This window comes from Electrona antarctica, assembly GCF_951216825.1.
Source record: "Electrona antarctica genome assembly, chromosome: 2".
NCBI classification, from domain to species: Eukaryota; Metazoa; Chordata; class Actinopteri; order Myctophiformes; family Myctophidae; genus Electrona; species Electrona antarctica.
The window spans coordinates 33,527,348-33,543,872 of record NC_136807.1 but is presented as its reverse complement, the minus strand read 5'-3'; the positions used below and the strand labels follow the sequence as shown (position 1 = coordinate 33,543,872).

The 16,525-nt window shown below is 43.3% G+C and overlaps 1 protein-coding gene and 1 long non-coding RNA gene across 2 annotated transcripts in view; both read right to left on the bottom strand.

The window, feature by feature from the left end:
* Positions 1-1,917: 1,917 nt before the first annotated feature.
* Positions 1,918-16,525, bottom strand: part of cacna1fa (calcium channel, voltage-dependent, L type, alpha 1F subunit a) — a 56,276-nt gene continuing 41,668 nt past the window's right edge. Inside the window, exons 29-46 of the mRNA XM_079515083.1 lie at positions 16,297-16,407; positions 15,997-16,080; positions 15,689-15,709; positions 15,232-15,363; positions 14,724-14,789; positions 14,274-14,365; positions 13,065-13,224; positions 12,741-12,868; positions 11,109-11,205; positions 10,681-10,783; positions 10,450-10,551; positions 9,730-9,854; positions 7,859-8,104; positions 5,129-5,181; positions 4,425-4,861; positions 4,247-4,344; positions 2,884-3,231; positions 1,918-2,584 (exon numbers count right to left, since the gene is read on the bottom strand). Coding sequence (XP_079371209.1) covers positions 2,375-2,584; positions 2,884-3,231; positions 4,247-4,344; positions 4,425-4,861; positions 5,129-5,181; positions 7,859-8,104; positions 9,730-9,854; positions 10,450-10,551; positions 10,681-10,783; positions 11,109-11,205; positions 12,741-12,868; positions 13,065-13,224; positions 14,274-14,365; positions 14,724-14,789; positions 15,232-15,363; positions 15,689-15,709; positions 15,997-16,080; positions 16,297-16,407 — 2,613 coding nt within the window. The 3' untranslated portion in view covers positions 1,918-2,374. The remainder of the gene's footprint in view (positions 2,585-2,883; positions 3,232-4,246; positions 4,345-4,424; positions 4,862-5,128; positions 5,182-7,858; positions 8,105-9,729; positions 9,855-10,449; positions 10,552-10,680; positions 10,784-11,108; positions 11,206-12,740; positions 12,869-13,064; positions 13,225-14,273; positions 14,366-14,723; positions 14,790-15,231; positions 15,364-15,688; positions 15,710-15,996; positions 16,081-16,296; positions 16,408-16,525) is intronic.
* Positions 5,810-7,731, bottom strand: LOC306912938. The gene is made up of 3 exons (XR_013788454.1): positions 7,650-7,731; positions 7,039-7,056; positions 5,810-6,000 (listed from the first exon to the last, which is right to left on the bottom strand). It is a non-coding gene; the product is annotated as an uncharacterized lncRNA (long non-coding RNA).

Below are 16,525 nucleotides of genomic sequence, written 5' to 3'. Positions count from 1 at the left end.
TCAAGACACTTCCCCCACTGCCACCCTTAGATTTCCATATATGGAGCTGACCTGTTCTGACATTCCATATGTTGATCTGACCTCATCAAACCCCGTACGCTCAAGATACGCTCCATATATGGCCAGTACAGAATTCATTCCAATGTTGGAATCTGGATCTGACCCCCCATGCCAAAGCCAGCCCAGCAGCCTGCTGTCACCCAGGCGGATGCGTGCACGTGCATGGTTATTATTATTATAAAAAAATCCTTGCTGTTGTAGTATTGAATATTATTATGTTAACACAGTGCAAATGGAACCAAATGGACCCCTAAGCCCGTTCCATTACTCTCTCAGAGTTAGACCCTTAAGTGTCCATTTGAACCTGGTGGTGCCTGGACCTGACATCAAGAAACGTAAAGTAACATATGAGATTACGTCATAAAGTGAGTTTGCTTAACCAGTTTCAACCTGGCATCCCGAATAGCAGTGCATGGTGAGCTTGTAGATCATCCAGCTTCTCTGAAAAAGTAAAAACAAAATTCATTTTAGAGATATTTGTCAGGACTATGTCAGGACTTGAAACCGGGACAATCTCGTCCAAAGCGGGACGTCTCATCAAATTTGCAAATGAGGCAACTACTGTAGCCCACAGCCTGTTATTTGTTCCCTTGACAACACTGCTTTCAAATCTGCAACAAAGTATAGCAGTTTCAAAACTAGAGAAAGTGCCCATCGGGGCACAGGTCTCCACCAGGCCAGGTCAGGTTGTGGCCTCCTGGTGGCGCTATAATAGGGAAATAGTGAAAAGGGTGCCATTTGTTCTTATGCCTTTGATGGCAATTGGATGATTTGAGGCATTTTGTTCCAAAAATGAGTTTTGCAAATGTCGGCCTCCTGGTGGCGCTATAACAGGCCGTTCTGGAAAATTTGGGGCAGAGGTTCATTCAGTTTGGCATCGACCGGGTTAACGGTGCCGGAGATTAGCTTGTAACGGACACACACACACACACACGCACGCACGCGCGCGCACACGCACACGCACACGCACACGCACACACACACACACACACACACACACACACACACACACAGTCACACACACACACACACACACACACACACACACACACACACACACACACACACACACACACACACACACACACACACACACACACACAGAGTGCAAAACACTCTCTCCCCATGCCTTCGGCCTGGTGGAGACAAAGACGAATTCTTTAAAGTTAAAAACCTGAGAGATCAGTGAGGATGAAAACATCACTAAAAGAATGCCTGTTCACACGGAGCAGTAGAAATGGAGTTGTTTCCTTTCCTTGATGAATTCTGTCTCAGCACCAAGAAAGGGGGATGTGTGCTAAACTGATCTTGAATGAAAAACCAGATGTTTCTCATCTGCCTTAATGTTGAAAACCAGATGTTTCTCTCTCATCTGCCATGCAACTAATGGCCAGTTATGTAATTCACACTTTACATATGCTTTTCTTCTCCAAGAATCTAATGCATCAGCATATTTGACATGAAAAACAACAGTGACCGTTCCATTTTTAATGTACAAATCTGAGCAAAAAACAACAACATACTTGTAGAGTAGATATAATAACCTACCTTACAGACAGGTTAAGAGTCACAACAATTATCTTTTATTATTTCTTTTAAAATGATTTTCAACTTGAAAAATGTTTAGTATTCAAATATGTTCAATATAAAACTGGTAATGCTAATGTAGCTTTTTTTTGGGTCATACACTCCTCCTGAAATGATAATCATAAATATTCAAGGTCTGAATGTCTTATAGAATTAATGTGCTCTATTTTCATACAAATATTACAAATGTGAAAGTAGTTGTTAAAGTACAGTATAGAAAACAAGGAGGAAAATCAAAAAACCTAATTTTCGTAAATAACACTAAAATTAAATAAAAAGAAAATGACACATGATTTAAAATGAATTATTGCAGAACAATGCAGTCACGTCAGAGACCGTTTTGAGCCCTGCAACAGAAGGTCCTATGGACTTCAAGCTCACATAGTGTTAATTTAACTCAGAGATAGTATAACATCCGTACACTCTCAGAGTTACAAAACGATAAATTAACAGCTGCTTGCATTCACAAACCAAGCCTTAACAACCTCGTAGGATCATTGCTCTGAGACGGTCCCAGTAGGACAGAAATGGGAAGGATGTGAAAGAGATCTATCTCTATTTCCACATCACTACACTACTCTTCCTCCCAGTTAGCATGAGATAGATCCTCTCTCCAAACCTTGTGCTTTTGTGCCAGTAGAAGCCCTTAGCACATAAATAAAACACAACCTTTGTTCAGACGTTCAACCTTCACACTCACACAGTTCTTTGAGTTCCTCGTTTGGTTTCAGTAAGAAACCACACAGTTTATTTCATCCCCCAGGTCTTCCTCAAAGCGTCTCATGGATGATTGGCTAGCACCGCGCACAATCAGGTCGGTGGCAGCCGCCTCCATCTCATCCAGGGTCAGGTGACAGGCCTCTGCGATCTCCCGCTTGGCAAAGTTCACAAACTTTGGGTCTCTGGCGTAAACACTCAGCCCCTCTGATATTAGGATCTGAATGGAGGAGGATGAGACATGAGACATGGAAGGTTTTCCTGGCTTTTCATACAGTACATACATTTTGATTTCTCACACACATGTCGGGCAGAGAAATAATGTTAAAGCTGCAATTAGTAGGTTTCATATATCTTAACCAGGATTTGAACCTGCAAGACTGCTTGACGAGGGAGATATTGGGCTACAGGAGCCGATCTACAACTTCACAATGTGAGCTTGTAGATCTGGTCTTTTTGACAAATGTTCGCGCCCAGAATACGGATGCTTAAAGAAATACATGTTCACATCTCACTCACCGACTCCACCAGACTGTCAGCGCTGCCTTTGTCCACAAAGCCCTGGCTGACAGGAGGCATCCTCATGCTGGTGTAGGTTCTGGCCTGACCGGGGTACCAGCCCCCTGGCCGAGAGGCCCCCGCTGGCATGCTGGCAGAGCCGTCGCCCCACAGGGTCTGCTGGGCGCCGGTGGTCTCATCCACCAGGATCATGGGGGTGTAAATGAGCTTCCCTCTGTGTGCCGACGGGTTGCCGATGCCTCCTCCTATGTTTCGTGGAGTGCCTCTGGATCCCGCAGTGTTGGCCCACGAGATGGATGACAGCGCAGAGGACACACTGCTGCGTCTGGAGTCCAAGCTGTGCTGGGTCTGATGATGACACAAATACGGTAGCAATACAAACCATGGTGACAAGGGCTGTAAATATACATTATTCTCTTATTCTATTGATTACTTTTTCGATTCATCAAATGATCTTGCAGTGTGAACCTTTTCAATGAATCGATGTGAAAAATGTGTTAATTGATGTTTTATAAGCGACAAAAATAATCTATTAGCTTACCAATTTAAGCCCTATATATTTTGTTGTAAAACGGTGTCGTACAAAAATTGCGAACATGTAGATATTCGATTTTTTGGTGGTGCAAACCACTCCAACAACTGGCTTTGTTAGTACCGTGTGTGTTTGTGCCTGTACGGGTGAGCATGGTTGCTATGGTTAGTATGTGACGTCACTGCACCACTCAGTTCACACGGGTGTGATTTTTATAAGAAAGAAAGAAAGAAAGAAAGAAAGAAAGAAAGAAAGAAAGAAAGAAAGAAAAAAAGACTGATTGATATGTCGAGCATTCGATCACTGCCAGAGATCTAGACTGAAAGTGTCCCACTTAATTGAATTGGAAGAGACGTGTAGTTTGCCACAAACCTTCATTTGACAGTTGTAATATTAGTAGTTGCAAGTTTCAAATCCTACCGTAGACTGTATTTCAAAACTGTACTATGTCTATATTTTTATCAATGAAAACGTTCATGATGTAGATTGTAGAATAGATAGAATAGTAAGTTTCCCATTGGACTAAATCGCAGGTTTTCCCGCTGTCATGGCCATGGCCGTGTCAAAGCATGTGCCAGAGTTTGTCCCTGCTGTTAACTGTGCGTTGGTGTTGGCGTGGGTGTGGGCGTACTCACACCCACGCCAACTCTCACTCACTGTCCTATAAGACATCCTATGCTACCTAGGTGAACTATGCATAGTTTGTGTGTGTGTGTGTGTGTGTGTGTGTGTGTGTGTGTGTGTGTGTGTGTGTGTGTGTGTGTGTGTGTGTGTGTGTGTGTGTGTGTGTGTGTGTGTGTGTGTGTGTGTGTGTGTGTGTGTGTTTTAAACCTGTAGTGTGGGTGTCCCCCGGTACTGGGGGACTGGGGTGGGGGCATCGAGGCTGCTCTGCTGCCTCAAACACTGGAGGTTAAATGACGGCTTTCGACCTAAAAAGAATCACACAGGTTTCATTATGAAAACCAAAACCTCTATCATGCTTCACCGCATGTTTTTAAACAAGTCTTACCTAAAGGAATGTTAGGAAGCATGCGTCTCCGGACAAAACCAGAGTCACCGATTTGAACGATTTCACTTCCGTTGTAACCGCTTCCATTGTAGGCGTTTCCGTTGTAGCTGTTTCCATTGTAGCCGTTTCCGTTATAGTTGCTGTTGCCGTTGATAGACATGCTGCCGTTCACGCTGTAGTCGTCACTGTATCCGCTCCCGTTGTATCCGTTTGCAGCGTTGGAGGACACACTTCCTCCGTTCATGTCGGTGCCGTTATAAGCTGTGCCGTTGGAAGCTGTGCCGTTATAAGCTGTGCCGTTGGAAGCTGTGCCGTTATAAGCTGTGCCGTTGGAAGCTGTGCCGTTATAAGCTGTGCCGTTGGAAGCTGTGCCGTTATAACCGTTTCCACTGACGCTCTCCACAGCGACAGGCGGAACAGATGAAACTTCTGCATATCTAGGAAGTCCAACAAGACAAGCCTTTTAGCTTACAATGGCATTTTGTATTATAAATCATACTTATGGCAAACCAGCGACCATGTAATTGTTGTAGAAATGCTCTGTCTGTCTGTCTGTCTGTCTGTCTGTCTGTCTGTCTGTCGCACGCACACGCACACGCACACGCACACGCACACGCACACGCACACACACACACACACACACACACACACACACACACACACACACACACACACACACACACACCTCTTGTTTCTTTTCTCACCTGTTGTCTTTCTGCACTGTGCCGGTGACGTCCACTTGACTGTAGTAATACTGCTGCGTTGCAGCTGTGCCGTTATAAGCTGTGCCGTTGGAAGCTGTGCCGTTGTAAGCTGTGCCGTTGGAAGCTGTGCCGTTATAACCGTTTCCACTGACGCTCTCCACAGCGACAGGCGGAACAGATGAAACTTCTGCATATCTAGGAAGTCCAACAAGACAAGCCTTTTAGCTTACAATGACATTTTGTATAATAAATCATACTTATGGCAAACCAGCGACCATGTAATTGTTGTAGAAATGCTCTGTCTGTCTGTCTGTCTGTCTGTCTGTCTGTCACGCGCACGCACACGCACACGCACACGCACACGCACACGCACACGCACACACACACACACACACACACACACACACACACACACACACACCCACACACACACACACACACACACCTCTTGTTTCTTTTCTCACCTGTTGTCTTTCTGCACTGTGCTGGTGACGTCCACTTGACTGTAGTAATACTGCTGCGTTGCAGCAGACACAGGTGCAGTTTCCTGCACCTGTGTCATTGCAGCGGATACAGGTGTAGTTCCCTGCTCCACAACCGGGGCGGGGTCGGCTTCTGTAGCCGGTGTGACCACAACTTCTACAACTGGAGCCGGTTCAACAACTGGAGCCAGAACTGGAGCCAGTACAAAAACTGGAGCCGGTACAACAACTGGAGCCTGTTCAACAACTGGAGCCGGTTCAACAACTGGAGCCGGTACAGCAACTGGAGCCGGTTCCGCAGGAACTTCTGCAGTCACCGCCTCTTCTTGGCCTCCAGCAGCCTCGTCTTGGGGTATAAAGGCTATCATCTCGCTGAGGATGTTAGCCATCCTGGGAAAAGGGATGCAAAGTTAAGCCTATGGTCTGAGTTATACGTGAGGATGTTGTGCCCTAAAAATGTCAGATCTATAAGCTCATAACGTGTCACAGACGTGGGTGTTGCATACCAAAAATAGCAGATGTACAAGCTCACAATGCTTTATGCTGCTTGCAAGTTGTTTTCTTGTAGATCTGTTATATTAGAACATTTTGGATTCTGTTTTTGATTTATACGTGAATGCGTTATGAGGTTATATATGTCATTGTGCTATTTTCAGTGTGTGACACGATACCGGGCCCCCAGAACCGGGAGTTATGTTTGAAGAAAGACTGAACTAGTGGCCAAATCTGGTAATGCAAGCTTAGGTGCTTATAGGACACTACTGCAGTGCGCATGCTTCTATGGCCTGAACTTGCTTTATTGGCACTTATGGGCCAAACCCGTAAGGAGAGTGTACTTCCAGGGGAGCATACACTTGGTTATGGGCCAAACCCGTAAGGAGAGTGTACTTCCAGGGGAGCATACACTGGGTTATGGGCCAAACCCGTAAGGAGAGTGTACTTCCAGGGGAGCATACTTATGGGCCAAACCCGTAAGGAGAGTGTACTTCCAGGGGAGCATACACTGGGTGAGCAACTTTCATTGAAATGAAAAACAAATCATTAAGCTTACAAATATGTTGCATTAGCAGCATATCAGCTAGCTTGAAAATCAGTTGTTGTTAGCAAGTATACTGTCGTGTGGTGGAGTATAAATTATGATGGATTATGTGATGCAAAAATATTAATAAATAATCATGACAGCAAACTCAAAGATCCACATAACAATAATATAGCTGCAAGCAGGAACAACGGGGGCCTACCAATATAAAATATGCCATATGCAATATGCAAAATGAAATATGCAATATGCAATAAGCGCAATAAGCCATAGCAATAGAATAAAGCCATAGCAAATATAACTAGAAAATAATGGTAAATAAATGCTCATTATCTGAGGCCAAGCAGATACATCTTGTTTTCAATTTTAGTGAAGTTATAATTGAGTACCTTTGTTGTTTCGATTTTCTGTAAAAACAAATACAAATTAAATAAAATGACATTATAAAAACATGTTTACACGATCATCATTAAAGCCATTATTCAATTGACAAAATGTTAGAACCTCTGCCTAGGTGGGCTTGGGTTATGTTATCGGCCCATTGGTCTGTTAGCTGGACCAACACTTTTGATTATTGGGACCCTATGACCTTTCTGTTAGTGTAGTGGTTCTCTGTGTGGGGTATGGGGACCCCAGTGGTCCTTGGGGGGAGTTCCAGTTGGTCCCAGCTAAATGACTGATAGTTAATAACCGAATGGTCCCTTACTTAGGGGTCTGCAACTCTGACCCAAATGCAAATTAATTTGGGGATCCTTGACATTAAAAAGAGTTTGAGTATAAATCAGCTAGTGGGCCTGGGCCGTGTCTCAGCGGTCCAGGCACCTTGGCTGGTAGTCCAGTCTGGCAGTGTGCCACGGGTTCGACTCCCGATCCCGACGGCCTTTACTGCACGTGTCACCCCCCATCTCTCTCCCCATTTCCTGTCAGCCTACTGTCTGTCCCTCCATAAAAAAATAAAGGCGAAATCAGTGGGTGGACTGATGTGATAAAATAAACAGACCTGTTGGGAGGGAGGAGCTCGGACTTGACAGGCTGTTCCGTAACGATGCCGATGGCTGCTAGCTGAGACTCTGGCCTCTGCTCCACTGGAAGACCCGTCACCTGCAATTATAGTTTTCAATGTTTCATTCGTTTTTATTTTAATATTGTTTTGACTTCAGTGGATTTAAGTTTAGTTTCGTTTTAATTCACTATAATAATTCTGCGCACCTGTATGGTCACCACGCCGTCGTTGACCGGCTGGGCCTTGGCTTCGCTGAAGAAAGCATTGGCTATCTCTTCCAGCGTCTCTGAGTTGGGCAGGGGCGTGCTGGCGGGGCTGGGCATCACCGAGGCGCCCGCCTCACTGAAGAACACCGAGTCTGTTGTTTCTCCGGCCGCCTCCTCGTCCTCCATGTCGAACTCCATCGCAAGACGCATCTCCGGAGCCAGGTCCTGTAGCGTTCGCAGCCCTTGCTGAGGGAATAGATCAGATCAGAATGATTGAATGTTTGTAAACAAACAGGTATTTCCAGGCAGAATGTCTTTGAACGTGTTCACAATGCAACCTGTGGATATTTATAATAAGATCATATATTTCTAATAGTCATTAACAATATCATAATTGTCCTGTTTTTCTATTGGTTAAATATGTTTTTTATACTGGTTAAAAAAGGGGGACAAAATCATTGCCTGCATTATCTACACAGAAACAAGATTATTGGTTGCGGTGATAGATAGATAGATAGATAGATAGATAGATATATGGATACTTTATTTGTCCTCGTGGAAATTTGTTTTGTGCCAAGCAGTCATCAGGATACAAAAAAACAACACATACACAATACATTGACAATACTTCACAGCTCCTCTCTTGCAGAGAGCGAGAAAGAAACAAAAGGCTACCGTCATAGTCCAATACAAACAATCTCGAATCCCTAGCCTGCAGCGAAGGTACGCTGTGTACCATCGCCCCAATGGTAGAATAATATGGTATTGGCTGTTTAAGTTATACTGTCTCATGCAGTCTTATAGATATATAATTTTGGGTCCTTGACATGAAATAGCTTGAGAACCACCGATACATAGAAACATTCAGAACACTCTCATGATTTAGAAGACATTTTGTAGAATTTGGTCTGCAGGTCTTAAAGGATTAATATTCAACTGAAGGAAGTTACTCTTGCACCAACCAGCAAACCATTCCACTGTTCTTCGATAGCTTATCTCATAATCCTCAATCAAACCAACAATAAGGCGCTCCCTTTTGTTCTCCACCCAATGCAACCTTTTCCCTTATGTTTTCTTTGCTATTCGGTTCAGTTCTGTGAGTTAGTTTGTGTTCAGTCCTTTGAGTAAGTTAAGCCTTGGTTATCTTTGGTTTCTGCTAATTACAGATCCCAAGTTATTATATTTCTATTTTATATCATATATTATATATTCCTTATACATATTTTCTCCTCCTATGTTAAAACCTGCTTCATTCATTCCCGTAGCGGTGTGTTTTATTTGGTTTATCCAATTCTTGTTTTCTCCTGTTTTTGTTAGTTTAGGTATGTAGGTTAGTAAATTGTATTTTGTTTGTTTCAATTATTTTGGTCAGGTTGATGTTAGGGGGTTTCTTCAGTTGAAGTAAGTTTTCTTGAAACCGGCACCCTGAAGCCCGTATTTTGAAGAATTCTTTCTCTGCTAAAAATGAAAAAAGAGTGATAAAAAAAAATCTAATCTTTCTTTTGAAAAGCTGTCTCCTCCATTATTATGTTACTTTCCCCTGCCCTAGACAGGGGGCCGTAACATAATTTGCCAACGACAACAAATTTAACAATACAGGTGACGGAGTCTGAGTCGCTCCGACAGTCGTTTGTGTACAGCGTGAACAATACCGGGGAAATCACGCTCACATGATGTTGTGATGATTCAGTCTATACACACACACACACACACACACACACACACACACACACACACACACACACACACACACACACACACACACACACACACACACACACACACACACACACACACACACACACACACACACACACACACACACACACACACACACACACACACTCCCGGGAACAAGACAAATCATTTACCTGGAGAGAAGCTGCCCTATCCTTCTTCTTGCTCTTCCTTTCCCTCTCCTTACGCTTGCGGTACTTTTTAAAGTAGTCCTGGATCAGGAAGCTGGCATAGAACTTTCCACAAGTGACTTCATCCCCTGAAGAGAACAAACATTTATTTATGTAAAATTAAAACCATTGTTTTATTTGTGATATGGATAAAGCTGGCAAATGGGGATTATGTCATATGTGCTTAGCTACACCAATTCCAACATAAACTTAACCATCTCTAGCCTAAAGCCTAAACACAGACGCTTTTAACCATATACAGAAACATAACAATGAAAATGGTAAATGGTGCATTTATATAGCGCCTTTATCCAAGGTCCTTTACATAGATGGTGCATTCACCCATTCACACACACATTCATACACCGATGGCGGAGGAAACCATGCAAGGCACCAACCTGCACATCGGGAGCAACTAGGGGTTCAGCGTTTTGCTCAAGGACACTTCGACACTAACTCGGGCGGAGCCCAGGATCGAACTGGGAACCTTCCGGTTCCCAAGCGGCCACTCTACCTCCTGAGCCACTGCCCCCGTGTTTAACGTAATAGCTATAACATTAACAACCTTTTCTCCACTCGGGCTATTATAGCACAATGCATTGTGGGTATTGTCCTTGTGGTCCAGAGGCCATTGCATACAGCAGCTATTCCCAACCTGTGGGACGTGGCAGTACTGTGGTTTACCTCTAGGGGGTGGAATGATTTCATCGATGAGCTTTGGCTTTGTGCGCTTCCATAGTTTTTTAATGATGATCTTCAGCTCCTCATTCTGCTGATCAATGGGACCTAAAGGGACAGATCAATGCACATCAACATGATCAAAGGGTTTTATGTTTACAGCACAGCCATTCTATTACAGTACATAGGATGTGAAATTGCCCTGTGCACGTGTGTATAATGTGTAAGAGGCAGAACCTTCTGTCTTAATCTTCAGTGAGGTGCGCACGAGAGCAAATAGAGTGGCACTGAAGGTGACAGTCCCATCAGGGTGCAGAGGTACATTCATGGAAACCAGTCTCTGAGGAGAGAGACAGAGAGAGAGAGAGAGAGAGAGAGAGAGAGGGAGGGGGGGGGGGGAGGAGTGAGTGAGTAGGTAGAAGAGGAGGTAGAATAGGAGGCCACTAATTGGATTGTTGACACAAACCAGGGGGGATGGGGTATAAATTCTACTGACCGCTTGAATTTATCTACCATTCACTTGCTAGTATTAGTCTATGACATACTGAACATATCATATAATCATACTGTATATACAGTGTGTGTATATATATATATATATATATATATATATATATATATATACTGTATAAACTGTATACACAATGTATATGAGCTCTGTGTACCTTGCAGGCCACACGGTGAGGGCACAGCTTTCCAAAACCGAGAGGAGGCTGAATCCTGCGCAGCATGGTCACCACATCAATGTGTTTTATTCGACCTCTGAAAGCAGACAGAGACAGAGCATGGACTGTTCAGCTGTGGGAGGCAGAGACCGTATGTCTCTTCATAATTAATATAACAACTATATCTAGTCTAAATGTAATAATAATAATAATAATAATAATGGATTTTATTTATAATGCACTTTACATTCGTGAGAATCTCAAAGTGCTACAATAAGCAAATGCAAAACATAAAAAATAATAATCATCACACCACTAAAACATAGAAGAATCTGAAACAAAATGTACTGGATCCTGGGAGTTTTTAGTTACTATAGTTACTACAAAATTGCTTGCTCTGGGTGGGATCTCTGTCAGTCCTTTGCTCTGCATGTAAAGGGTCTTGAGACAACTTGTTGTGATTTGACACTTTATTAAATTTGAATTGAATTGAATCCTATATATATATATATCTCTGACATCGACACAGACATTGATATGTGATTTTGAACAAATGAGAGAGAGAGTGTGTGCGTGTGCGTGTGTGTGTGTGTGTGTGTGTGTGTGTGTGTGTGTGTGTGTGTGTGTTTGGTTGCTATGGTAAATCCTGGTCGATAGGGTCTAACAGACGTTGCTATGATAAAACAGTGAATAGAGGATGGAAGATATACTGCAAAGTGTTAAATGGGACTTATATTTTGTCGGGCAAAAATTGTTGATCTTGTAGATCGGCTATTGGTATAAATTAAAGCATCCACATATCACATGGGGAATAAAAGTATTGCCCCCCCCAAGAAAATATTAGGATTGTGATTTTTCTTTTTTTTTAATAATTTTTTCAGGACTTACAACAATTACAATTACACCTCCTATCAAGCCACCTCCAATCAGGTCACCTCCACCCGTATAAAAGCCACCTCCAATCAGGTCACCTCCACCCATATAAAAGCCACCTCCAATCAGGTCACCTCCACCCGTATAAAAGCCACCTCCAATCAGGTCACCTCCACCCGTATAAAAGCCACCTCCAATCAGGTCACCTCCACCCGTATAAAAGCCACCTCCAATCAGGTCACCTCCACCCGTATAAAAGCCACCTCCAATCAGGTCACCTCCACCCGTATAAAAGCCACCTCCAATCAGGTCACCTCCACCCGTATAAAAGCCACCTCCAATCAGGTCACCTCCACCCGTATAAAAGCCCATCCAACCCATGGTTCTCCTTCTGTTCTCACTTTCCTCATGACTCATCGTGGGTCATCTTCGTTTCTGTTCATTATTCGTTTCATGCATTCTTCTTTTCGTTAATAAATGTTGTTAAACTTGTTTATTTGGTGGTTCTTGGAGGTTCTTGATTGTGAATTTACTTTGTTTACCTCTGTAAGCCGACGGCAGCCATTACAGTATCCATCTGTTTCAGTTGGGTAACCTGGGTATGGTACTTTTTACCTAATATATTCTTGTAGCATTACAGTTGCAGACTTTGATGACAGGCCTTTGCTGCCTCATAAACGTGACGGGGGACATAACTTTATGCAACGGACTGAGGTGTTGTAAAAGTGCAATGTTCTCTAGTGCCACTTTAAGTCTTACGTGGCCTCAGGGTCGTAGTCCGACCAGACTCGCTTAAACTCATCCAGGTGGTGGGTTCCCAACACGGTCCAATCTCTGGTCAAGTACTCAAAGTTATCCATGATGACAGCAATGAACAAGTTGATGATCTGGAGAGACAAACAGGAGGAGGACTTTCATTTTTCAGACAGACAGACAGACAAGACAAGACAAGACAAGACAAGACAGACGGACGGACGGACGGACGGACGGACGGACGGACGGACAGACAGACAGACAGACAGAGAGGATTCCTCGTTGTTTAGTAGGATTTATTTTGTAATAGAAAATGGATTTTCTTCTCACCAGGTAGGCACAGAGCATGAAGAAGCTGATGAAGTAAATGTATGCCAGGTTGCTGCCACAGCTGTACTCTTCTCCAGGCTCTGTGTCGGCCTGGGGGTCACAGCGTTTCCCTGGCAATGCTGCCAGCATGATCTCCTGCCACTGCTCTCCTGTAGCACACCTGGAAGGAAGAGGAAAATGCGACAAAACCATTTTATCATCATGGCAGCCATTTCTCTCTAATGTCACACTTATCAACATCACCTGCCTTCCATTATCATTCGGCCCCGTTACAATCACCACAGTATAAATACACCTGTGAGCTGTCACTTACCTATTCTTACTGCCTACGTGGTCTTGAACAATCACCCCATCCGCCCCTACCACCTCATTCTCCCCCTTCCTACTCTATTCTCCATCTCTTCCAGGAACCCGGGGCAGTATCGGAGCAGAGACGATCGCTCTCTGAGCGACCATCGACGGCATCCGCTCCTGAGACTACAGTCTCACCCAACATGGGTTCCCCATTCAATACTCATCCATCCCTTTTTGTTCAATAAAAAACGTTAAACTTTGAGCAGAAGGTGTGGTCTCTTACTGTAATATAATGAATGTAGATATATATACGTATAGATAGACATTGGTTGGTGGGTCGACTCGTACATCAATGTCACTGCCAGGCAGGGGAACCTGGCCATGAAAACCCACATTTTCTTTATTTGACGAGTATAACAAACCACTTGGAAGTCGGATGACAATTCAACAAGTTATGATGATTGCAAATTGTGGTGAGACCCCCTGCTGCAAGTCAATATTACTGCTACATCATCATGCATCATCGCTCAGATGAACAGCAGCGGCTAAGGAAGGATGTCCCGAATCCCATCACGTTTTTTATTTTTTGTATCTGCCGATACAGATTTTTCCCGTTCCGATATTTATATTTTTATATAAAACGTTTATGCCATCAGAATAGAACAGTATCCGAAATCACAGACAATATCCAGTCTAATATCATGATATGAATATAATATTGATATAGGGATGTCCCAATCACGTTTATTTGCCCCCGATCCGATTCGATCATTTAAAAATGACGTGATCGGCCCCGATTTCCGATCACGTACTCGGATCAGGACAGCTGCCAATGCGGCATCGACATGGGAATCCCGAGTTTGACGTAAGAGCAAAATTGCCGCCGTTTGAAAACTCTTGTTCTGCCTTTCACACCTGAAGAGCACCAGGCAAGCCATGAAGAAGGTCTGGAAGTTACAGTTCCTGTTGATGTCGGTGCTTTCGTCTACGGCCACCTTTCCGAACGTCTGCAAGGAGACAGAACACAGCACTTTGAATATGCAACACACAGGTGAGGTCGGTTGACTGTGTCACAGGGAGCAGCTCTCTGCTTGATGGCAGAACACAGCACGCTTTACAACAGATCTGGAATCCTTCTAGTTACAGTATGGTCGTGCACTGTAGCACTAGCTTGCTGTTCTACTAGCGGACTCAGAACTCAGACAGATGTACACGGTTCAGTCAAAATGGTTTTGCCCCTGAATGCGCAGTCACCCGTGAACCAGTAAACAAGAAACAAAAATAATTATGAAGGACAAACAAGACTAGAAACAGACTTGCAACAAACTAGTATTTCAACTGTATAACACTGCACAGGATACTCACCTGCATGCCAATCACAGCATAGATGAAAAAGATCATGGCAATCAGCAGGCCGACATAAGGCAAGGCCTAGGAGAAACCAAAATAAATAATGTGGTTAAAATAAGACCTTCAGCTGCCTGTTTAACCGTTTCTCACTGAAAGTGGGAAGCCAGCAATGGGTAAAACTTAAAAAATGTAGATGTGATACATCTACGGGCCACAATCTGCATTCAAAGGTTTTCCTAGAAGCTTTGTCATTGGTCGATTTGCCTGTCTACTTCCTGATTGGTTAGTCATTTCGACCGGGTTTTTTCGACTAATGACAAAGTTTCTAGCAACATCTTTGAATGCAGATTGTGGCCCCTAGATGTGTCAAAGAGACTACATTTTTAGGAGCGTTTGACTCATTGCTGGCTGTCTGAATACCAAAAAAACAAAAAAAAAGTCAAAATGTTGACATATTATTGCTTTTAGCAGCTTTAAGTATACAGTATGAAACTAATAATTTCTTCCACAATACAGTACTGACCTGGAGGGACTTGAGAAAAGTCCAGAGTAGCGTTCGAATGCCCTCCCCTTTGCTGAGCAATTTGACCAATCTCAAGACTCGGAACAACCGAAAGAATGTGATGGACACTTTGCCGCTTTCTTTACCTCCACCCTGGGTAGAAAAACAATAGTTCACAACTCATGTGGGAGCCATGGAGTTTAAACAGGCCGGCCTCCTGCCAGTAGCAATGGCAATTAGGTTGCTATAGGTTATAAGCGGTAAGACACTAGAGGGGGCTATTTGAAAAGAGATGACAGACAGTGAATGATGTGAATCATAGCATGGACTCATTTCTTCCTTTCTTAATATTTCTCTTTTTTGTGTGTGTGTGTGTGCGTGCGTGCGTGCGTGCGTGCGTGCGTGCGTGCGTGCGTGCGTGCGTGCGTGCGTGCGTTGTCCGTGAGTCTGTGCATGCATGTGTGTGTGTCTCTCTTACCTCAGGATGGGCCCCGCCTCCCTACATCAATAGTCCAAAGATTCCAGAGCAACCAGTGACAGCATGTAATATGAGGGTTGAAAACAGACTATAGTTAAGATAAAACATGAACATTTATTTGTAAAACAAAATCATAATAATGAATGTTATTGGTTATTATTTTATCTTTTTGCAGACATACAGGCGTAACTACTGCTGACTAAATGTGTACAGTACAAATATAATATATGTATATAAATACATCTACAGCAACCTGTGTGATGACTTCTGTCACCATGACAACTAAAACCACAATGTCACAAACTCACGCTGAGTTCGGAAACTGCAATATCCAACACACTGCCCACCACGATCAAAGCGTCGAACGAATTCCAAGCATCAATGAAGTAGTGCTGTGAATAGATCACCAATCATTAATCTATCATTAGCATAATAACATCCAGCAATTACAAGGTGAAAGGAGTTCTGAAGCCTTAGTGATCATCATAGTACTAACACTCAGACCCAAAGTGAGTCTTATTAATGTGGTCAAATATATCTATGAACGTTTCAGCTCTGGCAGTAGAAATGACTGATACTGTATTATTTTGTTATATTTTTCAGCTCACATGTGCTCGCAGTGCCATCAGTTTGATGATCATCTCCACTGTAAACACGAAGGTGAAGATCAGGTTGAGATTGTCCATGACGGAGGTGAACATTTTAGACTGTTCATAATGCTGAAGGAACAAACATGAAACGGAAAGATGTTAAAGGGGGTGTTAGTGATATTTTATTGTAAAGTAAAGTGTGAAATGCAATATCTAATACAGTGGTTCCCAACCATTTCTGAAAAGT